The sequence below is a fragment of the Hemicordylus capensis genome, chromosome 2 (assembly GCF_027244095.1).
Source record: "Hemicordylus capensis ecotype Gifberg chromosome 2, rHemCap1.1.pri, whole genome shotgun sequence".
Taxonomy (NCBI): Eukaryota; Metazoa; Chordata; class Lepidosauria; order Squamata; family Cordylidae; genus Hemicordylus; species Hemicordylus capensis.
Genome location: NC_069658.1, coordinates 340,777,011 through 340,802,594, shown reverse-complemented (window position 1 = coordinate 340,802,594; position 25,584 = coordinate 340,777,011). Strand labels below are relative to the sequence as shown.

At 43.9% G+C, this 25,584-nt stretch overlaps 2 protein-coding genes across 4 annotated transcripts in view; one reads left to right on the top strand and one right to left on the bottom strand.

Moving 5' to 3' along the window:
- The first annotated feature begins 1,937 nt into the window (after positions 1-1,937).
- Positions 1,938-12,093, top strand: LOC128342001 (platelet-derived growth factor receptor-like protein). Its single transcript, XM_053288777.1, has 6 exons — positions 1,938-2,278; positions 3,674-4,016; positions 5,204-5,355; positions 6,807-7,100; positions 9,082-9,221; positions 11,710-12,093. Exons 1-6 carry the CDS (start codon positions 2,224-2,226, stop codon positions 11,929-11,931), a joined length of 1,206 nt encoding a protein of 401 aa, XP_053144752.1. The 5' UTR covers positions 1,938-2,223; the 3' UTR covers positions 11,932-12,093.
- Positions 12,094-15,802: 3,709 nt separating this feature from the next.
- CCDC69 (coiled-coil domain containing 69) overlaps positions 15,803-25,584 on the bottom strand; it is a 48,896-nt gene continuing 39,114 nt past the window's right edge. For all 3 annotated transcript variants that reach the window (XM_053301291.1, XM_053301290.1, XM_053301292.1), the window contains 4 exons: positions 24,394-24,495; positions 23,927-24,046; positions 21,839-21,936; positions 15,803-20,788 (listed from right to left, as the gene is read on the bottom strand). In XM_053301291.1, coding sequence (XP_053157266.1) covers positions 20,623-20,788; positions 21,839-21,936; positions 23,927-24,046; positions 24,394-24,495 — 486 coding nt within the window. In that variant the 3' untranslated portion in view covers positions 15,803-20,622. The remainder of the gene's footprint in view (positions 20,789-21,838; positions 21,937-23,926; positions 24,047-24,393; positions 24,496-25,584) is intronic.

The window sequence follows — 25,584 nt, the reverse complement described above, 5'->3', positions numbered from 1 at the left end:
CTCACGTGCATGCAAAAACAGACTGGGTTTCCTTATCCCAGGTTTGCACGTGCATGTGCAAAATATGTCTCTCAAATAACCTGGACCTAAGCCATTAAGGGCTTTGTCTGTAATAACTAGCACTTTGTATTTCATTCAGAAACATACTGGCAACCAGTGCAGTTCTTTTAGAATTGGTGTTATATGGTCCCTTCGGGTAAACCCAGAGACCAGTCTGGCTGCCGCATTCTGTACCAATTGTAGTTTCCAAATTACATACAAAGGCAGCCCTATGTAGAGTGCATTACAGTAGTCAAGCCTAGAGGTTACCAACATATGTTCCAATGCCAGCTGCGCCCGTTTCTTGAAATCAATGACCTCAAAACAGTGGTACATCTGTTGGTAACATCCAGACTTGACTTCCGTAGTGTGCTCTATGTGGGGCTGCCTTTGTAAGTAGTCCGGAAACTTCAGTTGGTTCAGAACGTGTCAGCCAGGTTGGTCTCTGAGTCATCTCGGAGAGACCATGTTACTCCTTTACTGATGGAGTTACACTGGCTGCCAATAGGTTTCCGGACAAAATACAAAGTGCTAGTTATAATTTACAAAGCCCTAAATGGCTTAGGCCCTGGGCAATCCACGTGTGATCCACTTGTGGAACTCTCTGCCACAGGATGTGGTGACAGCCAACAACCTGGATGGCTTTAAGAGGGGTTTGGATGACTCCATGGAGGAGAGGTCTATCAATGGCTACTAGTCGGAGGGCTGTGGGCCACCTCCAGCCTCAAAGGCAGGATGCATCTGAGTACCAGTTGCAGGGGAGTAATGGCAGGAGAGAGGGTACACCCTCAACTCCTGTCTGTGGCTTCCAGCGGCATCTGGTGGGCCACTGTGCGAAACAGGATGCTGGACTAGATGGGCCTTGGGCCTGATCCAGCAGGGCTGTTCTTATGGTCTTATGTTCTTATCTAAGAGAGCATCTTCTTCACTATGAGCCCCACCGCCCATTGAGGTCATCTGAGGAGGTCCGTCTCCAGTTACCGCCAACTCGTTTGGTGGCTACACAGAGACGGGCCTTCTCGGTCGCTGCCCCGAGATTGTGGAATGTGCTCCCTGCTGAGATACGATCCGCTCCATCTCTGGCAATTTTCAAAAAACACCTGAAAACCCATCTTTTTGCCCAAGCTTTCTCAGCTTCCTAATTTTTTTTAGGTTTTAATCTCTGGTTTATTTTTAAATTGTTAAATTGTTTTAAGTTTTTGTATATGTTTTTAACTGGTTTTATGCTATTGTTAACTGCCCAGAGACGAAAGTTTGGGGCAGTGTACAAATTTGATAAACAAACAAACAAACAAACAAACAAACTGTGCCACTGTTTTAAGGTCACTAGTCTCCAAGAATGGGCATATCTTGTGTATCAGCCAAAGCTATATATATATATAGAGAGAGAGAGAGAGAGAGAGAGAGAGAGAATGAATACATATAGTTGTTTAGCAGTGGTCAACTCCTAAGCACTAAAAAAAAAAAGCTGTTTAAAATAATTTTGATGCTATGAATTCATTGCTAACCAAACTACCATTTGTAACAAACTGTGGATTAACTAGCGACACACACAGAACACGTCCAATGTCTCAAAGATCAGGCATAAGAGATCCATATATATGAAGGAATAGAGCATCATGACAATTTTTACTTTTGTTTTATGTTTGTTTGCTGTCCTCTCCTCAAGGAGTTCATCTTAGAACTCAGAGGCCCTCATCAATATTTGCAGCTTTAATAGGTTGGGAGAGGGGCGCTAACCTATCTTGGGTTTCTTTTATTACACCTAAAACATCAGCTGCCCTCTTGGCTCCCCCTGCTGCTTTCTTTGGAATGTGTCTCTGAAAAGGACTCAACCATAATATTTGGTAATTGGAATGTGTTGTTTCTAGGCCTAGAGCAAGTCTGAGAGAGCGCACACCGCTCAATAGCCTTATTCACCTCCTCTGTCGGACCCTGAACCCTTGTGGCATTCATGTGTGAAAGGGATTTTGTTTAAAGAGGCAAGCCAAGCCTTTGCTTTGCTTTGAAATCTCCTGAATTGCTGGCACCACACATCCACTAGCTTTCTCCCTGCCTTTTGAAGAGAACACATTAGTGTGAGATTTCTTCCAAGCTCTTAAAGTTGCAGCTGGGATAGCTCTTTGCACCCGGTGAATCTGCTGTACAAGAAACCCACTTTCTTTGTGCCTGGTTTGTCCAAGTATGGATTCTAAAATATTGACAGCTTTGAGCTGCTGCCTTCTCCTTTTCATCTTGGGTAAGTTTTCTTTTGCTTCATTCTTTGTTCCTCCTTTGTGCTTATGTGATTTCTCTCCCTTTCATAGCAAAGCATTGAGTGCATTTCTTGAGTTCCCACTCAAGGAATTCCCTGTTGGGAACTTGAAAATGCAGCCATGTCTTGCCTACACTACATCAGGAGCCAAGGAAACCTAGCTGTGAAGAGATCTGCTTCTGAGCTTTGGCCCAGCCTTGGACCAAATTCCAGGTGCAGAGTCCCTACAAATCCCAGAAAATTTTGGCAGAATACTAGGGGAACAGCTGTCATTGTGTGAAGGGCTAGACAAAAGAATAAATTGCCTAGCAAACCTGTGGAATTCACCAAAGGATTTTAAGGGCTAGGGAAAGGCTAGCAAAACAGGAATACTTCAATGAGAGAGCTGGTACAGTGTGAGTTTTAAGCAACGGAGCTGTGAATTCCCACCCTACACATGCCATCCTAACTGGGACCCCTGCTAACTGGGGCCAAGAGGCACCTTTTAATGTGGTGATTCTCTTTATTTAGAGTAACTGGCCCTATCCAGCCCCAGTACAGTACCTCACAGTACCTTTTAGATCGTGAGCCCTTTGGGGATAGGGAGGCATCTTATTTATTTATTATTTCTCTGTGTAAACTGCTTTGGAAACTTTTGTTGAAAAGCGGGATATACATATTTTTTGTTGTTGAATTGAGACTTCCCCAGTTTAAATCACACCTAGGTGGCCTCGGGCAACCAGCTCCCTCTCAGCCCCAGCAGCAATTTGAGGTTAATAATACTTATTTACCCTACAGCATTGTTGTTGTTTGTTGTTGCTGTTGTTATTTATTTGATTTCTATACTGCCCTTCCAAAAATGGCTCAGGGCAGTTTACACAGAGAAACAAGTTATATTATAATATAATAAGAAATTATTACAAAGATTACCTGTGGATAATGCATATGAAGCACTTTGTATGCTTAAAAAGCAAGTGCTATACAAATGCTAAGTACAGAAAGCATTACTGGAGTGGGGAGAAATTCAAGTCTTCTCACAGGAAAGTAAGAAGCCCAGATTAAGACTAGAGATATGTTATAAACACCAACACTTGAAGGGAGTTTATACATTCCAAAGTTCTAGAACAACCCAATGCATGATTCCCTGGGAGTAAGACCCACTGTTTTTGATGGGAATGATGGAAGTAGGTCACAGTCGAGATGATGCAGTGTGTCAGTAGCATGGAGCAACCCCTGCTGTCAGTAGCAGCGCTGAAGGATTGGTGAGTGCCGCAGAAGTCGCAAGTGCAAATCCCTCTTTCATCCATGTTCAGCCACCATTCTCATATTTTTAGTCTTTGTTTATATGTAGCTAAAATTTATGCCACAACAGTTATGTTATATAAACATGTCTCTTCATAGCTGAATGCCAAAAAGAAAAACTCTCCAAAGCTACAGAGAAGAAGGTCACGAAGGAGCTAAAAGCCCATGAGCCTAAGTTTTCCACAGTGGTAAGTAAAAAGCTAAAGCAAGGAGCACCCAAGCTACCCAAGAAAAACAGTCTCAAACCCACTACAGCTCCCAGACAAGGACAGCAGTCTCCATCCATCCTGACTCAGGCTGTGGCAAAGGGGCAGTTCCAAAAGGTTCCGAGCACCCTGGTGCTAACAGCAGGGAAAACTCTGGACCTGCGCTGTAAAGGAAAAGCTGTCAGATGGAGATACCCAGCCTACCTGGAAGATGATGAGGTTGAGAGACGTCTCCGGTGAGTGCCAGTAGGGTATCCTCAAGAATTGCACATGTTCGTTCCTTGTGCTGCCATGGTTTAGTCAAGGACTGTGGTGAAAGGCTCTCCTAAAGCCTATTAATATTGGGTTGCCAGCCATCTTGGAAAATGTGAGACTAATTTGGGCTGCTGAAATTTCGCAGACTTAATGAGGGAGGGAGGCTAGCAATATAACAGCAGCCAGCAGCTTTCACTACTCCTAGTTTGATGGAAGGGACTTTGGAATGGCTACCCACTCCCAAACACCATGCACTAGCCAGTCATGTGGCCTGCATATCCTGCTAACTTTTAGTTGTATAGGGAAGCACAGCAGAGCCAGAAATGTATGTGTTTTGACCTACATTTAGCTTTTTATCCACAAATAAAATCTAATAAATATGTCCCAATTAGAACGTCAGTGCTTTTGTTTTTACCAGATGACTGTATTGGGAAATGGAGGAGCCAAGCACTTATTTGGTCACGGGAGCAGCGGGGAAATGCTTGACTAATAAGCAGAAGGTTGCTGGTTCGAATCCCCACTGGTACTATATTGGGCAGCAGCGATATAGAAAGATGCTGAAAGGCATAATCTCATACTGTGTGGGAGGAGGCAATGGTAAACCCCTCCTGTATTCTACTAAAGAAAACCACAGGGCTCTGTGGGCACCAGGAGTCGAAATCGACTTGACAGCACACTTTACTTTATAGCAACATTGAAATTTTGAGCTTGGATGGTATGCACTCGCTCAGGGAGGAGAGTTGGTCTTGTGGTAGCAAGCGTGACTTGTCCCCTTAGCTAAGCAGGGTCTGCCCTGGTTGCATATGAATGGGAGACTTGATGTGTGAGCACTGCAAGATATTCCCCTCAAGGGATGGAGCCGCTCTAGGAAGAGCAGAAGGTTCCAGGTTCCCTCCCTGGCATCTCCAAGATAGGGCTGAGAGAGATTCCTGCCTGCAACCTTGGAGAAGCCGCGGCCAGTCTGTGTAGACAATATCACTGAGCTAGATGGACCAATGGTCTGACTCAGTATATGGCAACTTCCTTCCTAGATCTCTGAATAAGTGTCACATTTGCCTTTCTAGGTGCCTGAGTGGGAATAAGAGAAGCAAACCCTTGCTGGTTTAGATGGAGGAGAATGCTGATTCTGTCGTGAACACTTTGCAAGGCTTTGTTCCCTCTCTTTCAGAATTAAGCACTTTGAAAAGCACAGCCAGCTGATAGTTATCAACACCACAGCAGCAGACACGGGCGAGTATAGCTGCTGGTCATTCCAGTGTCGTGACAGTGAATGTCGTGATGGAGAGGACAGATTGGGCAAAACATTTGTCTTCTTCACAGGTCAGGCTTTTCTTGAATTAATGGGACAGCTTTGTAAGCTGAGTGAGAAGATTCACTTCAAGCTTTGTGGTTCTGTGATTAAAGACAGTAAGCCTTACTGGCAGGAAGGCCCTGTATGATGGCTCAGTAACTTGAATGCCTCACTTCAGTCTCTTCTACATAACACAAAGCATGACTCTTCAGGATTCTGTGAAACTAATTATTTTCCTGTGAAAAGGACGTTGAGAGCAAAGCTATTATATATAGAGAGAGTTATTTCCAATTTCTGATATCGGAATTCCATAATCATGAAGCCCTCTTCAGATGTTAACTAAAGGACACTGTGCATGAATATGGCATCTAAAACAGTGTTGGAAATCCCACCCTGGTCCTATCACTAGTGTACAGCATCTTTTACTTAATGTCTGAAGAGGGCTTGAGTGAGCAATTAGAACCAACTTCATAACAGAAGCCATTTTCATTGTGTTGTCTGTTGTGTTGAGCCTTGATTGCTTAATTCAGGGTTCCATGCAGGTGTTTGCAAGCTAGCTTGATTTATTAACAGCATTCTATATACTTGCAGCAGGGTTTGCATAAATCAAGAGACGAGCAGGAGAAAGAGGTCTGGAGTCTGGGCTGTGCCTTGTAATCTCTGCTAGTTGGGCAAAGAGATTATTCAAAGTGGTAATTCTCTATATTTAGGAGGAGGGAAAGCAACTGACCCTATTCAATCCCAGTACAGTATCCCTCTAGTGCAGGGTTTCTCAACGTGTGGTTCCCCAGATGTGATTGGACTTCAACTCCCATAATCCCCAGCTCCAGTGACCTTTGGTTGGGAATTATGGGAGTTGAAGTCCAGTTACATCTGGGGACCCACACGTTGAGAATCCCTGCTCTAGTGGCTGTTACTGTCTGCCGTGTGTTTAGATTGGGAGTCCTCTGAGGATGGGGCCATCTTATTATTATTCTTTTTTATATAAACTGTTTTGAGAACTCTTTCACTAAAAAGTGAAATAAATAAATAATCATGAATAGTAATACTTAAAAAGACACTACACAGTTTATTCACTGTGCCTGAATAAAACATACTCATCATACAAACAGCATGTATTTCTCAGGTGACTGAGAAGTGGTAGGCTCACAATGAAAGCATTTGAGATTTTGCTATTGTTGTTGGCAGCTGGTCAAACAACAACCAGAACTTCAGGCCTGTTTTGAAATGCAGAAATCTGCATGTGAAGCTTCTCTCAACATAGAACTAAACATTATTGATCCATTACTTTGAATCAAATTGCTGTTGAAGGTCCAGTTCAAAAGTTGACAATCCTATTGTTGAAAGAACAGACTGATATTAATAATGATGAAATATGGCTTTTCTTGAGAGGCTATTGATGACATTAATGTTGCTTGTTGGTACAGAAGAAGACGTGATCTCTGTGGATCGTTGTTTCACCAGAATGCTTTCTCCTCAGACCCTCAGGAGCTATTTGTGCCCACCGAAGATTACTATGAGGTGATCCAGCTGCGTACAAACCACCCTACCCTTCTGCCATGCCAGGTGACAAATCCACTTGCCAAAGTGACATTGCACCGGGAATTCCCACCTGAGAAAGTGATAGTGGATGGGATAGACATCTCCTATGATGTAAAGAGAGGGTTCATGATCCATCGCCCACGGCCCTCACATGCTGGCTCCCTCTTCTGCATGGCAAATGTGCATGGAGTAAGGCAGATATCCACCAAATATATGCTGATTTATGTGAACTGTAAGTTCCCTTAACAATGTGATTCACGCTCACAACTCGGAGGGTTTGTGTTACTGTTTCCAATAATCTTGTTGTAAAGTTCCAATTAATTTAACATGAGCTGTCTACAGAAGTGGGGAGTGGGGCAACAGGGTTGGGACTTTGAATCAGTCAGGGTGAGGCAAGTCACAGGCGAAAGTCAAGCCTGACTTGCAGGAAAGATCTCGAGTAGAAGGAAAAGACGGTTTTCAGACTGAAACTTTGGAATGGCTGCAGGTTAGAGTAGACAGTTCTGGGCTGGGTAGACCTACCTGGCTTGATATTTAAGGGACGGGTGATTGCCCAGAGGTAGAGCAGCACATGCTTCACATGCAGAAGGGCCCAGACCTGATCCCTGGGAATGCCTGTTGGAAGGATCTCGGGCAGCAGGGGTTGGGAAACACCCCACTGCCTGAGGCACCTGGGGAGCTGCCTTCTGTCAGATAGACATCTGACATAAAAAGCATGGCTTAGCCCAGGACACTGCTTTCAGTGTCCTGAAACAATGCAAGAAAGCCGTGTAGTGCAGCAAATTTCTCTTACCAAGGGTCAGCATTGCCAAATCCCAAGCAGATCTTGTTTTACGTATAGGAGATGTACAACAAAACCAGCAACATTTACTTTTTGGATAGGTAGTTATGGGAAGAATAGAAGCATAGCATAGGCCATTATTTTTGTGTCCATGGTCATTGAAGTTAGATGGGTCTGTTTTCATCCCCCTTCCACAAAGATGTTTAACTAATGGAGACCCAGAGGAGTGGGCTGAAACATATAGAACAGGCATATACACCAATAACATGTTTTAAAACCATCTCCAACATCTGTCCAAAAGGCAAAATTGTAAAAAAGATTTTCCAGGGAGAAAACTAGGACTGCCTCAAATAAATGCGGTCAATTGGACCATATGTTACTATAAGCTTCAAATGTGTTGGGACTTTTTATGCTTTGACATATGGGATTTTTGTAACCATAGCTTGCAACATTGAGGCCTTCTGTTCTGAAGGGAGAATTGGGGGCAAGGCTGTGAAAGGTTAGTCATGAAGCTCAGTGCAGGGGGGTCCTGACTTGCTGACCATGGGGTGCAGAAGACTGTCCAAAGCCAATGCTGATCTGACTTGGAACAGTTTACATAGTACTCTTAGTCATGTAGGAAACTAGACCAAGAGACCATTGGAGTACAGAGGACTGGATCCTGAGAGATATGGTAGGAAAGCATTAACACTTCCGAACGGACCCTGCTGACAATGAGGTCAATCACACAATCAAAAATTGTGTTCTACCTGGGTTTGGGAGCTGTGTATTCTCCCAATTTTCAGTTGTGTGGAAGCAAGATAGGAGGAAAACCTGGGTAGAAGTGATCGTGTGGAAGCAAAATAGGATGAAAAGCTACCCAGGTTTTCCTCATACCTTGCTTCCACACAATCACTTCTGCCCAGGTTTTCCTCTTGCCTTGCTTCCACACAACCAAAAAGTGGTAGCACATGTAGCTCCCAAACCTGAGTAGCACACAGTTTTTGATTGTGTGAATGACCTCAGTGTGTTTGGGCCTCTTCCTCTGGCCCTGAAGGGTTCACATTCTGATTCTACAAGGAGTTGACACCTAACAGTTAATCATCATTCTGCAATGGCACACTGGTGTGGTATTTATCATCTGAATTTACATAAAGGGCTGACTGTCAGAGTTGGTGGGATTAACAGGCAACCTTGAATGTCAGTAGGCATAGGAATAGGCTGGGAACAGTGTGAGACATCATACCCAGTATCCTCTGCCTCATTCCCATGCAGCCTGTGGGAGAATTGTGGAATCTGGCTGGTGTCCTGGATGTTCTAGGACATTATAAGCATTGAGGTAAAGGCAGCAAGTGATTCATGAATATAGTTTGGTTGAACAAAGCAAGTACAGAAAAGAGAGAAGTTGCCTTTGATGCGCTTAACCTTTGATCTCTTATTTCCAACATTGCAGATCCTTCTTCGGTGCCCAAACCAGCTATCAGAGCTTCAGTTTCCTCCATCCGAGTTGGAGACAATTTCAATGTCACTTGCACAGTGTTTGGGGAACCAGAAATTGCTGTAGATTTCACTTGGGAATATCCAGGACAGCAAGTAGGTCACTGATTGAGTGCTGACAGCAGTGAGTAGCTATGGAAAGACACAAGTGGCTTGTACCATACAGTACTACTATTTTAAGTCCTTTACTTTACTTTTGATCCAAACAAAAATCCAAACAAAAGGCAAAGATGACCCTTGAACCCAATGAACAAGGGCATTCATAGCCAAGCTGAATAATTATTGGACTGACCTTGAATGAGTTGGTTAGCGACAGAATGAAAAAATAAATTGTTCCTCTTTGGAACAACACTCAGAAACCTTGTGATGTAGCTTGCCTACACCTGAATATGTGTCCAACCTCAAAAGTAAATTCCAAACTACCACCATACACTGTGGGAAAGGGATACAAATGTCAGTGTTCCTGACAATTGCCTTACTAGCCCTCTAAATATGCTTTAGAAGAGTAGGCCTCTAGGGCTGGTCCAAAAAACAAAACTCCCCCCAGATAATTAGAGAAAATTTGAGGTTCCCCAGGACTAATTATGCAGTCTTCTTAGGGCATTTGGATGACACACAGACTATAGGGATGTGCAGACTAGCTCGAGGTCAAGCCGGTTCACCATCGAACCGGGCTGGCTCGAAGGTTCGCCCTCAAGCCAGACTGGGTCCGGTTTCGGTTGACCTCAAGCCAAAGCCTGTCCGGAGTTTGTAAAGTAAAAAACCTTTTAAAATAACCTCACCAATGGGTCCATGGTAATTTTGCTGCCTTCAGTGGGTGCTGTCATGGCCACGCGTGGCGGGGGGGAGGTGTCTCTGAAGCTTTTCCCTCCCCCTGCTGGCCTCCCCCGATCTTTCCGTCCCCTTCCCAACTCGTGGTGGCCATTTTGAACGCAGACCAGTTAGGAAGTTATCATCACAAGTGATAGGACCTTTTACTCCAATACAATTGCAATCAAGAGCCTGAATTGAAATCAAGGTCCTAATGTTAAAGGATACACCCAATGGTAAAGGATACACTGAAAAATGGCAGGACCAAAATAGAATTCCCAGAACCACATATTTATGTGATGTTTCAAGGCTGTTCAGGTATGTGTTTTGAGTTTCAGCTGGTGTGAATAAGTAGTATGAGATATGCAGGATCCTTCTGGTTCAAGAAATTGTTTTATCTCACAGAAAGCAATGGCTTAGTTGTTTACACTCACATATCCATCCTTATATTACTCTTAGAGGCTATTCACATGCTAAGGAAGCCCAGCCCAGTTTTGCATGTGTGTGTGTACCACCCAGATCACCCCAATCCCGGTGGCACTGCGGCGGCAAACCTGCCTGTGCAGCCTCTCTCCAAAACGAGGAGAGCGAGCACTCTCCTAACCTCATTTTTTGGATCGTCTTTCAGCTGTGGCTGCTTGACAACCTCAGCGCTTGAGGGGAGGGGGGATCCCCATAATGCCCCGCACACTCGGTGCATTATTGCAGCTCTGGGGGTGGGGCAACGCGGAGTGACGCACCCTGGCACCCCGACCCTCAGAGCTACTGGCAGCAGCCGATGCTCATCTTCTTCAAGGGAAGAAAATGGATCACCTGCAGGGAAGTAAGCTCATCAGGACTTACTCCCTGAAAACCCTATTGCCATTTCTCACTACTCTTAGTTTCTCTTAGAGAAACGGCTCTTAGTTTGGTGTCTTGTTCCAGTGTTTCATTTCCCATGACACTTAGCATATGGATTCTTCCTGCAGATAGTTTTGTTGAAGAATTTTGCTTTCTTATGGAAGCCAAAATAGGCAACAACACAATGGTATTTGGAGCTATCTAGTCGCAACTTTTTTGGTTCGTCACCCGCAGTAAAACCCACAAGCCTATGTGCTGTCTAGCAGCCCCAGCTAGACTCAAGTCTAACTGAAGATGCAGAACTAAGGGTAGGCTTAGTTGTCCATGAAATTTCACATTGGCAAGATAGGGAGGCATCTGCATTCTGGTTGTCTTCTTGCCCCTTCTCTCCTTTTCTGTGCTAAGATGGAGCTAAATGCTCATGGAGTACATGGGCAATGGTCTTCCGGGTTAGTGCACATATGTGACCATGTCGCACACCAGTGAGAAGAGAAGTAAGGGATAACAGAGCTGCCACATAGCTCTGGTTTCTAAGATAGGATGTCAGCAACCCAGCTATTCTGCTCCGCCATGTCTCTGCCAAGTGGACATGGTGAGTCTGGCTTACCCCAGCAACTGAGGCAAATCCTTAGTTGGGCTCATTTGATTTGTGTCTATCTGCAGTGCTCTAACAGTGATGTGGGATGCACAATGAAATATGCTGCCATGGAGATATTAACTCTTGTCACTGATCAAGCAGATGTCACAAGGATCCCATTGTGTTCTTTGAATGGGGCAGGTGATGTCACTGGCATCAGATACAGCTCGGGTTGCCATCTCCACCGCTTCACAGGAGACACTGCTGAACTCTGTTGTGCATTGACTCAGTAGGTGGTGCTCTGCCATGATTCAGCTACATGGCTTCTAAAACAATGTCCTCCTCCTTCCCTTTCAGATTGGTAGACCACCCTATGTCCGTGAGCACACAGACTTGGTGAGACGTGGTGGGCAGGTGCGGCAGGAATCAGAGAGCATCCTTTATGTTGATGAAGTGCGCCCTGTAGATGATGGGCTGTACAGCTGCATGGCAGAAAATCTGCAGGGCACTGCTACAGTGTCTACCCGTGTACATGTGCTCCCAGTCACACTGTCCCCAAAGAAGGCAAAATCCGGGTAACTACTCCTGGGTTTTACTGTGGAAAGTGTCGGGTGCTATTGGAAATCCAAAGACTGAAGGCTGCTGTCAAAAACAGAAAGATGAAAATAGTTGTTTTCTCTCATTTCCCCTTTGACCTCCTTATGTAACTTGTTTTACTCATTAAAATATCAAGTTTTTTCCAAGTGGAGACAAAGAGTGATTTTTTGATTGAAAGACACTGTAGAAGGCAGGAAATGTTCTATAAGCTTGATGACCATTGTCAGGAGAAAAGGTGTTTTGGGTACTCTGGCTCCAAATGAAACTGAATTGAGATAATGGTATAAGAACTGAGAGTGTGAAGCGACTCTCACAATCAGTGAGACTCGCCGAAATGAGGTCTGCAGGGAGAGCGGGCTTAGCCCACTCCCCTCGCAGATGATCACCTGCATTGCCCTGGGTGGCCGAATTGGCCACCCACACGACTGCTGGCTCCATCACGGAGCTGGCAGGGGCTGCGGGAATTGGGGGCTGCATGGCCCCTGGAAGTCCCAGGATGCCCCGCACAAGTTTGTGGGGCATCCTGGAGAGACCCCTGAGCCCGGGAGGCTGCTTGCAGGGATCTGCAGGGATCTACTCATGTGTCACTATGGCGCGGAACCACGCCGTGGCAGCAAACGATCCGGAAGCCCGGGTTAGCAGATCGCTCGCTCTGCTAACCTGGGCTAAGGGGAGGGGCACTTAAGAGGGCTAGCTGCCGGAAGCTGCACAGCTCCCATTGCAGCACACGATCACCCGAAAGCAGGCTAGGCTCCCTTAGCGTGCTTTTGGGTGATTGTGAGAATCGTGTATGTTTTCTCTCTATTGAAGATTGTGACCGAGTTTTCATTGAAGGAATAAAACTTGCAGTCTAAAAGACTTGCATGAATTAATCTTTCAAAGCCTCCTCATAAAAAACAATTCCTGGCTATAGGAAACCTAGCATGTCAGAGGAAGGACTGGGCTAGAACCCTCCTCCTTAACACCTAGAGGCTATTCACACGATGGGACGAAAGCGGGCTAGCCTCCTCTAGCCGATTTTGTCCCATAGTGTAAACCACCAGGCTTGGCTGCCAGCCTGGTGGTTCCTGAACGGGTAACCTGCTCAAGTAACCCGCCCCTTAAACCAGGTTTGTGGAGCAAGCACTCTGCAAACCTGATTTTTTTTATTGTGGGTAGCCGCGCCACAGCTCCTCATGAGGAGACCCCTGACCAGGAGGCTTAAAAGCAGCCTCCCGGTTCAGGGGTCTCTCCAGTATACCCTGCGTGCTCGTGCAGGGCATACTGGAGCTTCTCGGGACCACGTGGCCCCTGATCCTCCCAGCCCCTGCCAGCTCCATCACAGAGCCGGCAGTCATGTGGGCGGCCGATCTGGCCACCCAGAGCTACCACCCTGCTTGTCTGCAGGGAGACCGGGCTTAGCCTGCTCTCCCCGCTAACCGGGACAAAGCGGATCTCACTGATCGTGAGACCCGCCTCCTAGTTTTCTATGTGAAGAGGGTGTTTTTTTTTAATATGGAGGAACATTCAACCATGTGAGTCTCCACCTGCATTCTGAAGTGCAACAGTCCAGACACAAGTTTACCATACCCACTAAGCCTCATTAAAGCTATTCACACGATTGTAGAAAATCGGGTTAGCCTCCTCTAGCCTGAATTTCTACAACCGTGAGAACCACCGGGCTTGGCTGTTTTTGAAATCGTGAGAACCACTGGGCTCGGCTGTTTTTGAAATTGTGAGTAGCTGCAGTGCAGCTCCGTGCCATGGCTACTCACGAGGACACCCCCGACCAGGAGGCTTAAAAGCAGCCTCCCGGCTCGGGGGTCTCTCCAGTGTGCCCTGTGCACTCACGCAGGGCATACTGGAGCTTCTGCGGGCTGCGCGGCCCCCGATCCTCCCAGCCCCCATCGGCTCCATAATGGAGCCAGCAGTCATGTGGGCAGCTGATCCGGCTGCCCAGGGCTGCGCCCCTGGTCATCTGCGGGGAGAGTGGGCTTAGCCCGCTCTCCCCACAAACCCTATGGAGGCGGGTCTCCTTGATTGTGAGACCCACCTCATTGTCAATTCACGTCATTATTCCTCAGCTGATGGCTGGGTATTTCTCTCCCACTACCAACACTTGGATTCAGGCTACCTCCAGAACAGGTTGCATGTGGGCAAAAAGTGAAAATGAAAAATTGCAGCTTACACTGATGGCAAATAGAATTGATTGCAAGTAATTGATTTTGTGCTAAACCACACCAGAGGCGGCAGGGAGAGCACCTGGAAAGAATGAAGGTAGAAGTTGGCTGGAACCTTCTGCCCCCACCCCTGCCCTGCAAAACTTGGACAACCAGTTGTGTAATTATTAGTGCAATTACTGTGCTTCCCCCACTAATCATCTTATGTACCATTTGGACTAGTAGGATTCAGCACGATGATCAATACTGTGGGAAGATTAGACATCATACATAAACATGGTTTATTTCATCTAAATGTAGCTACTCCGTATGTTTAACCTGTGCCAGCCATCAAATTGTAGTTTATTCCAGGCAGCCAAACCATGATCTGAATCCAAGGTTTCAAGTTGGCTTGTTTGCCCTAACCATGGTCTAGCATGAATGTCTGAACCTGCAGTTGTGGTTTGATCTTGGTTTGTTTCAGCAGTTCTGCCTTTACAGAACTCTGCTCTATCACATAGAGGAAGGTAAGCCTCATGGGAGGCAAGAAGAAGGGGTGGGATCTGAACAAACCATGTTATGGCAAAACAAGCCAAGAACTGATTATCATCTGTGATGCCAATCCAGGTTTGTTGAAATAAACCACAGTGCTAAATGATGTCTGATTTCATGCTTGTATCTGTGTAGCTTGTAAATTGGAAGAGTACTGAATAAAGTCTGAAAGGAATTGTTGCTAAAAACAATTTTAAAATGTGACTTGTCAGAATTTTCCTTTCATATTTTGATCTTTGACTTTGAGAGATGCTTTTTCTTTAAAAAAAAAAAAAAAAACCCTAACAGTTAATGTTTCTTTTTTCTTTTCTTTTTTAAAGCCAATAACCCATACATCCAACAGCATCCATAGGTGGGGATGGGGCAGGGCACTCAAAGGAAAAAATTCTAAGTTTTAAAATCAAATTCAAGCTGGGAGAGACTTTCTGAATTCTTCATTTACACTCCTTTCCCACCCCAGCTTGTTTCAGCTTAATCTGACTCCTCCACCTAGAAGCTGATCAAATCAGGTGGAAGGTACCTCAGGTGGTACCTCTGAGTACCAGTTGCAGGGGAGTAATGGCAGGAGAGAGGGCACGCCCTCAACTCCTGTCTGTGGCTTCCGGCGGCATCTGGTGGGCCACTGTGCAAAACAGGATGCTGGACTAGATGGGCCTTGAGCCTGATCCAGCAAGGATGTTCTTATGTTCTTATGTAAGGCAGCTCTGAGTAAATGGCCACGTATCTTGGTCCTCTGATTACATATAATTTGAGAGGCCATATAATTTGGGGGTCAGTTGGACTAATGCAGCAGATCCAGCCCTTGCACTATATATGCAGGATAGACATCAGCAGCCCTGCCTATTCACATGGCTGAGGAGGGCTAGTTGCAGGTCCAGCACATTTTATTTTGCTCAAATCACACCTAGGAAGTCTTATACTGAGTCACTGGTCACAGCCCCCCAACATGGTCTACTTTTGACTATTTTTCCTTCTACCTACTACCCAATCATTTTAGCTGGGAATTGAACTAGAGACCTTCTATATGCAAAGCCACATGCTCCACCTCTGAACTATGGCCCTTCCCATTGGCCATTTCTACCTCCCAAAGAAGTGTGTAAAAGATCTGCAAGCTCTCTGTAGCCTCTTCCCTACTCATACTATCAAATACAAGTAGGACAGCATTATCTCTGAGGATCTTTAATTGGAAAAATATATATATGGAAAGGTTTAAAACCAAATCCCACTCTTCACAGGAAGATACACTGACAATTTTAAAGGTAGCAATTTATTTTTATGACTTTTCCCAATCATGATGATGTTTATTTTTATCTATTCTACCCCCCGCCCACACACACACACACATACCCATTCCAACTAATTAATTCTAGGCCTTTGACTATAATAGTCTGATGATTTATAATGCCAGAAAATGTCTACCCACAGCAAATTCTCAAATTTCACATATTATTGCAGCAGGCTGAATAAAATCATTATCATTTTAAAAAATAAAAAAGGAAAAAAGCCTTCAGGGTTGTTTGCTAATACAAAAATGAGAAGTCTGGATCAGATCCTCCAATTCTCATCAAAATATGCTCTCTAGTTACTTAATAACCACAAATGGAGTCCAGCAAAGTTGGCCAAATTAATACAGCCTCTCAAATTGGAATCTGATTCTCTTACAACAGTTAGGAGCTCGTACCTGTTGGTTACTTCACTAATGTGCCTGCCTTCAAAATGTTGAATGCTGGAAGAGATAACTAATGCAGCGTAATAGTATGTATGCATGTATATGGCTCTTGTATCCCTCTGAAAAGCAGATGTTGTTTTTATCTGCCCTAGTTCCAACACTGTCTGTGGACTGGGCGGTTGAAGGCTTAAGGCAGGCTTCCCCAAACTGTGGCCCTCCAAATGTTGCTACAACTACAACTCCCAGCATCCCTAGCCTCAATTTATTGTGGCTGGGTATGCTGGGAGTTGTAGTTCAGCAACATCTGGAGGGCCGCACTTTGGGGAAGCCTGCCTTAAGGTAAACGTTCTGTGAGAGGAGCTGGCAAACAGCCTGCCTAAGAACAGATGATGGTAAGAAAACCAAATGGCCAAATGGATTGAAAAGGTGAAGTCACCCAGGGGCTGATTTATATTAGAGATGTGCAAGAAATGAATTTTTCAATTTGTTTTGAATTCTAATCAAATTCCGAAAATTCATTTTGAATTTGAATCACATTCTAATTTGGTCCAAAAATTTGATTCAAATTAAAATCAAATTTGAATTGATTTGTACCCTGTTTTGGCACTTTTTTTTAACCAATCAGGGGGCCTGGATAGCTTTTAAAAGGTGCCAAATGGCTCTCAAATTTGAATCAAATTTTGAAAAATCCTTTTAAAATTGAATTGAATTACCCTGTTCATGGGTGATTTGATTCAAATTACTTGGATCGCCCAGATTCAAATGGAATTGATTCAAATTCAAATCGATTTGCACATCCCTATTTCATATATGCATGCAAACTTCTGAGCAGTTAGATCAAACCATGCATTAGTTTGCATTAGGAAGAAACATGCTTATTACTGGAAGTATCTCTTTCCCCCAAAGCTCTCAGACAGGTGCTCCCAGATCTCCAACTGCTCTGTGACCCTAGCCAGACAAGCCGCATGCCCCCCAGAGCACTGTTTTCCTTGCTGGTCCCCTGGGGCATCCGGTTAGGTACTATTCAGGTCCAGCACCAATTTTGGAGAATTGTGGGTAGCTCACAAGAACTCTTATCCTGTAGCAAGAATATTTACAGTTGGGGAAATTGTGTTTCAACTACCAGTAACACACATCACTAATAAGGGCTGAAGATTCAGACTAGAATGGTGTAAATTCCAAGCGACTGAGGACAGGACAGGACAGGAGGAAAACTCTTGTAAACCTCTTATCAGCCAGAAAGTGCTTACTCCCTTGAAAGGAATGAGGCTCCATTTTATTGTTGCAGGGGAGCATTGGCTCTCTTTGGCCAATTGTCAGGGATATATGAACCTATCAATCAGCCTTATATGGAATTAGGCCATTGGTCCATCTAGCCTGATATTGCTTGCTCTGATTGGCAGCAGTTCTCCTGACATGACAGAAGTATTTCTCACCTGACTGACAGAGGCATATCACAGCCCATCTTTTAGCTAGAGAGGTCACTGAAAGTGGAATGCTCTTCTGCATACAAAACACGAGCTCTACCACTGAGCTATAGGCAGGGGGCCCATCTAGGCATGGATTAGAAGCACTAGGGTCAGCAGCTGTTGCTCACGTCACCCAAGTGACTATAAAAAAACCTCGCCTGATACCACTCTGGCACTCGAATTTTCTGTCCTGCCAGTTCCCTACAAAACAAAATTTGCTTCATATCTGCAGAAGATCACCCACACTGGAAGTTCATCATTATTATTTAAGAAGTTCAACAACCAATATATAGGAGATAGTTACTGTGATCACCAGTCAGAAGCACATCACTTCCACTTTTATATCTTTGTTATAGTTATGACAAATGAAGGCAGTAGAGATTATTTGTGGTGAAATGGTAAACCCCTCCTGTATGCTAACAAACACAACTACAAGGCTCTGTGGTCGCCAGGAGTTGACACCGACTCGATGGCACACTTTACTATTTACTTCAAGGAGAACAGTACTTCATAGTTCAAAATGAATAAGATACCAAGTCATCATTCTGGGACAGACTACAGATGGATGCCCTACTTGGAATCCATACCAACAAAATATGTCATGGTGGAAATCTCAGTCTCTAAATTACAGAGTGGATACATTGACCCAGGAAAAGCCTTTTTTAGTGTTTGAGCAAAGATATGTCATGATAATGGGAATTAACTGCTTTAGAAATTAGTTGGACTTCAATTACTACTCAAGTAGTAGGGTTTGTTTGGCTCTCTCTTTTTTAATTACATGAGATAAAAGCAGTTCTAATTACTTTGACTAACCATTCTGAAGCAGTTAAGTAGTTTCAACTAACTACTCGCCTTACCTGGGCTGAAATAAAGTGTTTTTTAAAATGTTAAATATGCCAAACAAAACAATTTACTGGAGCTTAGGAACTTTATATATTTACTTTGCTCAAATAAAATTTATTTGGCTAAAACTCTTCTTCCCTGGACATTTGAGTATTGAAAATGGCCCAAAGGCTCGTGAAGAGCAAATTCCATGCAGGCCTTGGTGCAACTGCTCTCTTTCTGGGCTGAAAGTGCGGAGTCAGCCTCCAAGTGCAGTCAACCTCCGTTAGAAATGCTAACATTGAGCAAGGTTGGCCTCATAATGAGGCAATCTGAGGTGGTCACTTCAGATGATTGTCAGTGGGGTGGTCACCTCAGGTAGCTTGTCAGTGGGGGCAGCTGCTTCCACTGCCACCACCTCCCTAGTTCAGCTACACCCTCCTTCTCCTCTCCTCCTCCACATGCCTTGTCATTTGCATGCAAAAAAGGGACAAAAAACCCTGTTGTCCTCGTTGAACTGTATTTGAAAAGGAGGAGGAAAAAGCAGAATAGGAAGTGTGGAAACGAGATGGGGTGGGCTGAAGCATCTCCAGGTATCATTGTCTGATACCTTAAAACCAAAAGAAGATAGCTTGTCAGGCATCACAAGAGATGACCAGTGGGCTGCATTTGGCAGTTTATGTAAATCTGTTTTATGTTTTCCTAGAGAGAAACTAGGAATCCAGTGGGTTTCCTTTATCATCTAGTTCAGCCCTTCTGTGATCAGCCATTCTTTTTGCACTATATCAATACATCCTATGTGCACATTGCATCGTAGGTCACATTTCCATCATGGAGTACATGCTTCTGGATTAGAAACAATACATTACAAACCTGTGTCATTCCAATTCAAATTATTCTTTTTTACACCTCTAGATGTACCTGCTGTGCACCTCTACAGTAGTCTCTGACTGGGCACAGCAAAAGTTCATTTCTCTGAAACTTGTATTGTGTCAGAGAGCTAGTAGGGTACAGCCCCTATCAGCTTCACAAGATGGTCACAAACGGCACCCTTTGATTTCCAATATGTGGTTCTCAAATACTAGAAAATTTCAGCAGAGAAGGAAGAATCAAAGTGGACAGAACGGCTTCTGTTAAAGGATTATATTTGGTTTCGAAAGGAAGTGAATTGGTGAAAGTACCCTTCAGTGTTCTCCCAGCTGTATGTAGGCTGCTTCTCTGTGAACAAGTCCCTCACTGCAGCAAGAGCATTTAAATGACCCAGTCATGGAGGTGGGAACTGGCACACACACACACAGCACTCCCAGCATGGTGGTGGATGTGGAACCTAGGCCAGTGGGCCCACCCACATTATTATTTAAATGCTCTCCCAGCCATGCAGATAAGTGGCTCCTATGCTGAGAGTGCATTTAAAAGGCCCCTCGGTTACGTTCATATGCATACTTTTGTCAAACTTCTCCAAAGCTTTATATTCAGGAATCCAATAAAAGATTTGTGATTGAGTCTAGTTCCAGCTCAGATCAAAACAGCTGTGGAATTTTAACTTTGCCTCCCCTGATGTCTAGCAGAAGGCCAGCACATTTATTGATTTGCATCTCCTCTTACAGATACAGCTTCTTTTCTGTAGCTTCTCACTTACAGCCATAGCTATTGAAATATTAAACCAAGGGTAACTGGGACACCACCATACCTCATGTGGTCTAATATCCGAGGTAGTTAACTCTGCTAGTTCCCCAGGGTAGGGGAGAAAGACCCACAGTCAATGCTCATTTACATACATTAAAATGTATGTCGGCTTAACATGGCCCCCCGACTAGCATTAAAGTTGACTTTAAGAGAAATACCACTCCTAAGGCAAACTAGTTCAGCCTCTTCAAGTGTCAGAATAAGGAGGCCACATATTGGAGGGAATCAAAGAACGTGATACCTCAAGAACCTCTCTCACACCACAGTGTCTCACAGCATATGCTCTAGGTCTATACACCAACCCTTTCCGCAGCCATTTATTCCGCCCTTCGAAGGGCTACGTAGCAATGAGCGGTGCTTCAGTTGAGAGAGGGAAGGCGTGGGAAGAATCCCCATTAAGCACTCTGTACAGCAGCTCTTCTTTCTCCCGGTGAGCTTGCTCTCTCAGCTGGGACTCCTTCTGCAGGGCCTCGCGAATAGTGAGGAGCTCGTCGGAAAGTTGCCTGTGAAGCAGGAGCACACAGTAAAACACACTGGAGAAAGTTTAAAGTCATAGGGTACCAGAAAAGACAGAAACTGGCATGTTTTCATTGTGTGCATTTTCTCATCTCTTTTATATGGAAGCTATACTGTGCAAAAATTTAATGATCCTGAAAACAGGATAGGAAGCTGGGGCATGAAATGCAGACACCAGAGACATTCAGAAAAATGTGTTTTTAACCACCTAGGAGTTGAGATTCTGGGTGGCAACTTTTCCAGTCACTCTAGCACTGACACAGGAAGCTGAACAGGAAGCACAAAGGCTTCTTCCTATAGTAGCTGGTTGGCCACTAACACACAGCTAAACAGTCAGCTGCTTCCTGTTTGTTCAGTTGGCTGATGTTTTGATCCTTAAAAGAAACACAACTAGGCCATCTTCTTGAGGATAGGAACGTTATGAGCATGATGATGTCGTTTTGGTACGTAAGTAATCAGATTTTGCAGGTAATGTTGTCACAGAATCACTTGAGAGTGAGGGCAATGCTTCCTGGGCCAGCTTTTGAACAGGGTCCAGAAATGTTTGTCAGGACAGGAGTGAAGGCAGGTGATACAGAGTTCACTTTGTAGCAAAAAATATCCTGGGCAGCAGCTCCTGCTCTTGTGAACATCTGTATGCAGTGCAAATCGACTTAGAACTCTTCTATAAGATTCCCCACAGAACAGCTTTTCTCTATTATTTAAGAAGCTACCCTACCACCCCACTTTTTAAAATCTTAATTGTCTTTCTGGCAGTGATGGATTCAGTTCTCCTTTTTCCTTCATATTGTGGGTGTCAGAAATCTTATGGTCCAATTACACGAGATAGAGACCCTTAAGTGCTCAACTAAGTTACATCAGCACTAGTGGGTTATCAGCTTAGCAGGACATCTGGATCACTCTGTCCATCTAAATACTTATCCCAAGACTTCCTCTAGGCACTTTTTGTGCACATTCTTAACAGTTCATCTCCTAGACCCCTTCACAAAGGCAAAGTGTGTTTAACAGAAGGAACTTCATACAGACAAAGATATTACCTTGTCACTGCCATGTGGTTCTGCATCCGTACCTGGAGATCCTCATTTTCTTGTTGAAGGGTTTTCATTTTTTCCTCAAGCAATAGGTTTCTCTCAGTCTAAAACAGGTCAAAAGAGTGATTTGGCATCAGATGCAATACAGATGTTCTTGCACATGCTATAGCTTTAAATCTCCAGATCAGATAATTAACAAGTAAAAGGTAAAGTGTGCCGTCGAGTCGGTGTCGACTCCTGGTGACCACAGAGCTCTGTGGTTGTCTTTGGTAGAATACAGGAGGGGATAACCATTGCCATCTCCCACGCAGTATGAGATGATGCCTTTCAGCATCTTCCTATATTGCTGCTACCCGATATAGGTGTTTCTGGGAAACATACCAGCAGGATTTGAACCGGCAACCTCTGGCTTGCTAATTTCCCCGCTAGGAGGAGAGCCACAAAATTTGGTGGAAATGTGTTTATATGCAACCCCCCTTCAGAACTCTTTAAAGGTTGTCAGTGGGGGAAAACTGCAAGAGTAGTTTACTGAGCTGAAAAGGTGGCCATTTTGGTTCAGGAGGCACATGTCAAACATGGCCATGCTCCACTCACCTGCCCCTGCCCCCCACCCCCCAGGTTCTTCCCACAAGTAGGATTAATACTCCCAATATCAAATTTGTCTGTAGAATATTCCTGATTCAGATAATCAGTCCTGCCTTAAAGAAGCATTATAACCATATAGTTTATCTTCATACTCATATGTATGTTGTAGAACTCCTCTTTGTGAACTGAGTCTTATCACTTAAACCAGATGTAAACTTATATTGATTTTTAAACAAGTTTTTGTCAACAAGTTATCTATAAAAATGGTTTCCTCCAAAATTAAATGGATTAGGTGCTTTCTAGCTGCATAAGCCACATCCTATGCAGAGTTAGATGTGTGATGTCAAAGGGCTTAGGCACACCTAACTTTGTGTGGGCTCAAGCTCTTTCCAGTCCGTTAATACTAGTCTCGATTCTCTCTATTTCATTATAATATTAAAATATGTAATTTAATAAACAGCAAAGTCAATTCAGCATTTTCCACTCACCAACTTCCTCCCCCCCCCCAAAAAAAACCCTCCATTAATATAGGATTAATGCATTATACCTCAGAATTATGTGCCAAGCAGCTGCCAGGGGCATGGCTCTCACGGTGGTAAACAGTGGAAAACTTAGCAAGGGAGCTTAGTAAAGGAGACTCACATTGGTAGGAAACTTTCTTTGCAGTGGGAGGGGGCAGTAGGAAAACCTTGGAACTAATTCTCATGACAACGAAACAAGGAGAATGCCAGTGCCTGACTCTGCATTCTCATTTAGCACCAGGAGGTGGCAGATGCTTTCTTAGCAGACATTTCTTGCTGTGTGAGAAGGTGGAACACTTCTTAAGATGCCACTCCTACCTACAGTTTTGTAGATTTCTAAAAAATGTGTGCATCATTAACTTTTCAGGTACTTTTCAGTCACAAAGTTTGTGTTCAAATAATAGATTTGGTGAATTGACTAAACACTGCAGCCCAATCAAAATTATTAGCATATGTCAGCATTTCTTCTCCCACAGTTTTTTGTTTTGTTCTGCTTTTTTAAAAGAACATTTTGAACATGAGAAGGTTGTCCTGTTCATGTGCTTCACATAATTGTCTCTCACTCTAAAAATACGCTAAAGTTTTACCTCCCTACTCCTCCTTAAGGCTTGGATGATTCAACAAGTAGTGGATGGTTTGGTAATTATAAAGACACAGAGAATGAATTGATGTTGGTGCATAGACCAAATAGCAACTTGCCTGACTGGGGTGAGGTTGTCGATGTCATGCGTTGCCTAGATAGGCTGGTCGGTAATGCTGGGGAGGAGTCTAATAAGTCTAGACCTAAGGGGTCCAGAGTTCAGAATGGACCATTTGGTTCTTCTCCTTCCAAAGAAGGATGGTGGTAGAGGGTTGATACATGAACGCCAGTAGGGCTTAACAGTTTTGGAACACAGGGTGGGGCCACTTAGGTATGCAGCACAAAGGACCCTCCAAATTATTTACTAACTTCTGGGCACAGCTGTAGACATTAGTACATCAAACCCACCACTGTTTCCAAGTTCAGCAGCTTTTTGTCCAAATTGTGGATGCGTTCATTCTTCATCTCAATGACGAAATGCAAACTCTCTAGTTCCTGTTCCCAGAACTGGCTGGGACTCCCATAATCCTAGGGAGGAAAGGTGGGTAAAAACTCAACTTTGCATCCTTGGCCAAAAGTCAAACTTACATATAAGCTCCAGCCACTCATATTCCTTTATGCACATACACAAGTGTACAACATGTCCAGGACATATGCACACACCAAACAGGAGCCCAACCGTGCCCAGGAGTTTACTGTTTCCCCAAACATGAGCTAGAAAAAGACTAACACATGCATGTATGCCACATGAATAGGTGCATCACCATAACTGGAAAACAGTGTATTTGAGGTGATGTGAAGCAATATGGAAGTTCTCTCTAAGGTATATGCAAAAATCCCACACAAGAAGTTATGGCCTGTTTTGTTTATGGCACCTGGATGTGCTTCTTATAGTCTCTGCTCAGGATTGACTCTTCCACCCGTTTCATTTTTTCTTGGAAGGACTTCATTTGGGAACTCAATCCATCTATAGTCTCCTACAGGCAAGAAATGAGACAGAATAAATATATACAATGATTATATTAGAAGCAATAATAATTCTGGAGAAAATCATGTGCACTAACATGTGCAATGCTATATATTCAGAAGACACAGTTCAAGCCATATCACCGTGATCACTGAATGCTGCTATAATAGTGCTGCAGTTTTATGCTGCTGCATACAGGGTATTTATAACTGATCTTGAAGCCAACAAGACAGTAAAAGGCCTAGGACAATCAGTCCTAAATATGAGAGGCACATTTAAAATGACTCTAACTAGGAGAAAAAACTGCATCCCAAGAAATATATGCAGAGCCTTACTAAGCTTGCCAGCAATTAAGGCTCTAGATCTGCTAATGAGGATAGAGTGCATCACCACAGGCTCCAAAGCCGTCATCAAGAGAAGATTCCCCAAAGTGTTCCAAGACCTGGGAAAACTAGAGGACATATCAAGCTGCGCTTGTGGCCAATGCAAAACCATTTGCTCTGTCAACACCCAGAAGGATACCCGGAAGGTATCTCTGCTCCTTTTAGCCAAGGTAAAAGAATATATGAAGCAAATAAGATTAATTCTAGAAGTGGAAATCCCATCTGACTACTAGACATAGTGGTGGTATCAAAACTAAATGGGAAAGTTCAAGTCTGTGTTTAAGTCAGACGGAATGAATGTATCTGCTGAGAGAGACATGTATACCCTTGTATATACATCTTGGGACTTGGAGAGTCAAGGGTTTTCTCCAAATTGGATGGCCAGTCAGGCTTTTGGCAGATCCCATTGGCTGCAAAAGAATGAGCACTATTAATAAATTTCACCACACCTTGGGGGTGATTTTGTTTTAATTTAAGAAATGCCATTTGGCTTTCCTTCGGCTTTTGAGCATTTCCAAAAGAGGATGTTCCAATGGGTCCTCCTGAAGGATAGATATAGATATAGATATAGATATAGATATAGATATAGATATAGATATAGATATAGATATAGATATAGATATAGATATAGATATAGATATAGATATAGATATATCCTTTTATCTGGATCTAAACAAATGCAACATGACTAGCAACACTTTGCTCTACCGAAATTA

What these genes read in the sequence shown, in the direction of transcription:
- LOC128342001 (XM_053288777.1), top strand. Translation starts at nt 2,224, where the DNA reads ATGGATTCTAAAATATTGACAGCTTTGAGCTGCTGCCTTCTCCTTTTC. An exon ending in GAGGTTGAGAGACGTCTCCG is followed by an intron (nt 4,017 to 5,203) that starts GTGAGTGCCAGT and finishes CCTCTCTTTCAG; the next exon opens with AATTAAGCACTTTGAAAAGC. An exon ending in TATGCTGATTTATGTGAACT is followed by an intron (nt 7,101 to 9,081) that starts GTAAGTTCCCTT and finishes CCAACATTGCAG; the next exon opens with ATCCTTCTTCGGTGCCCAAA.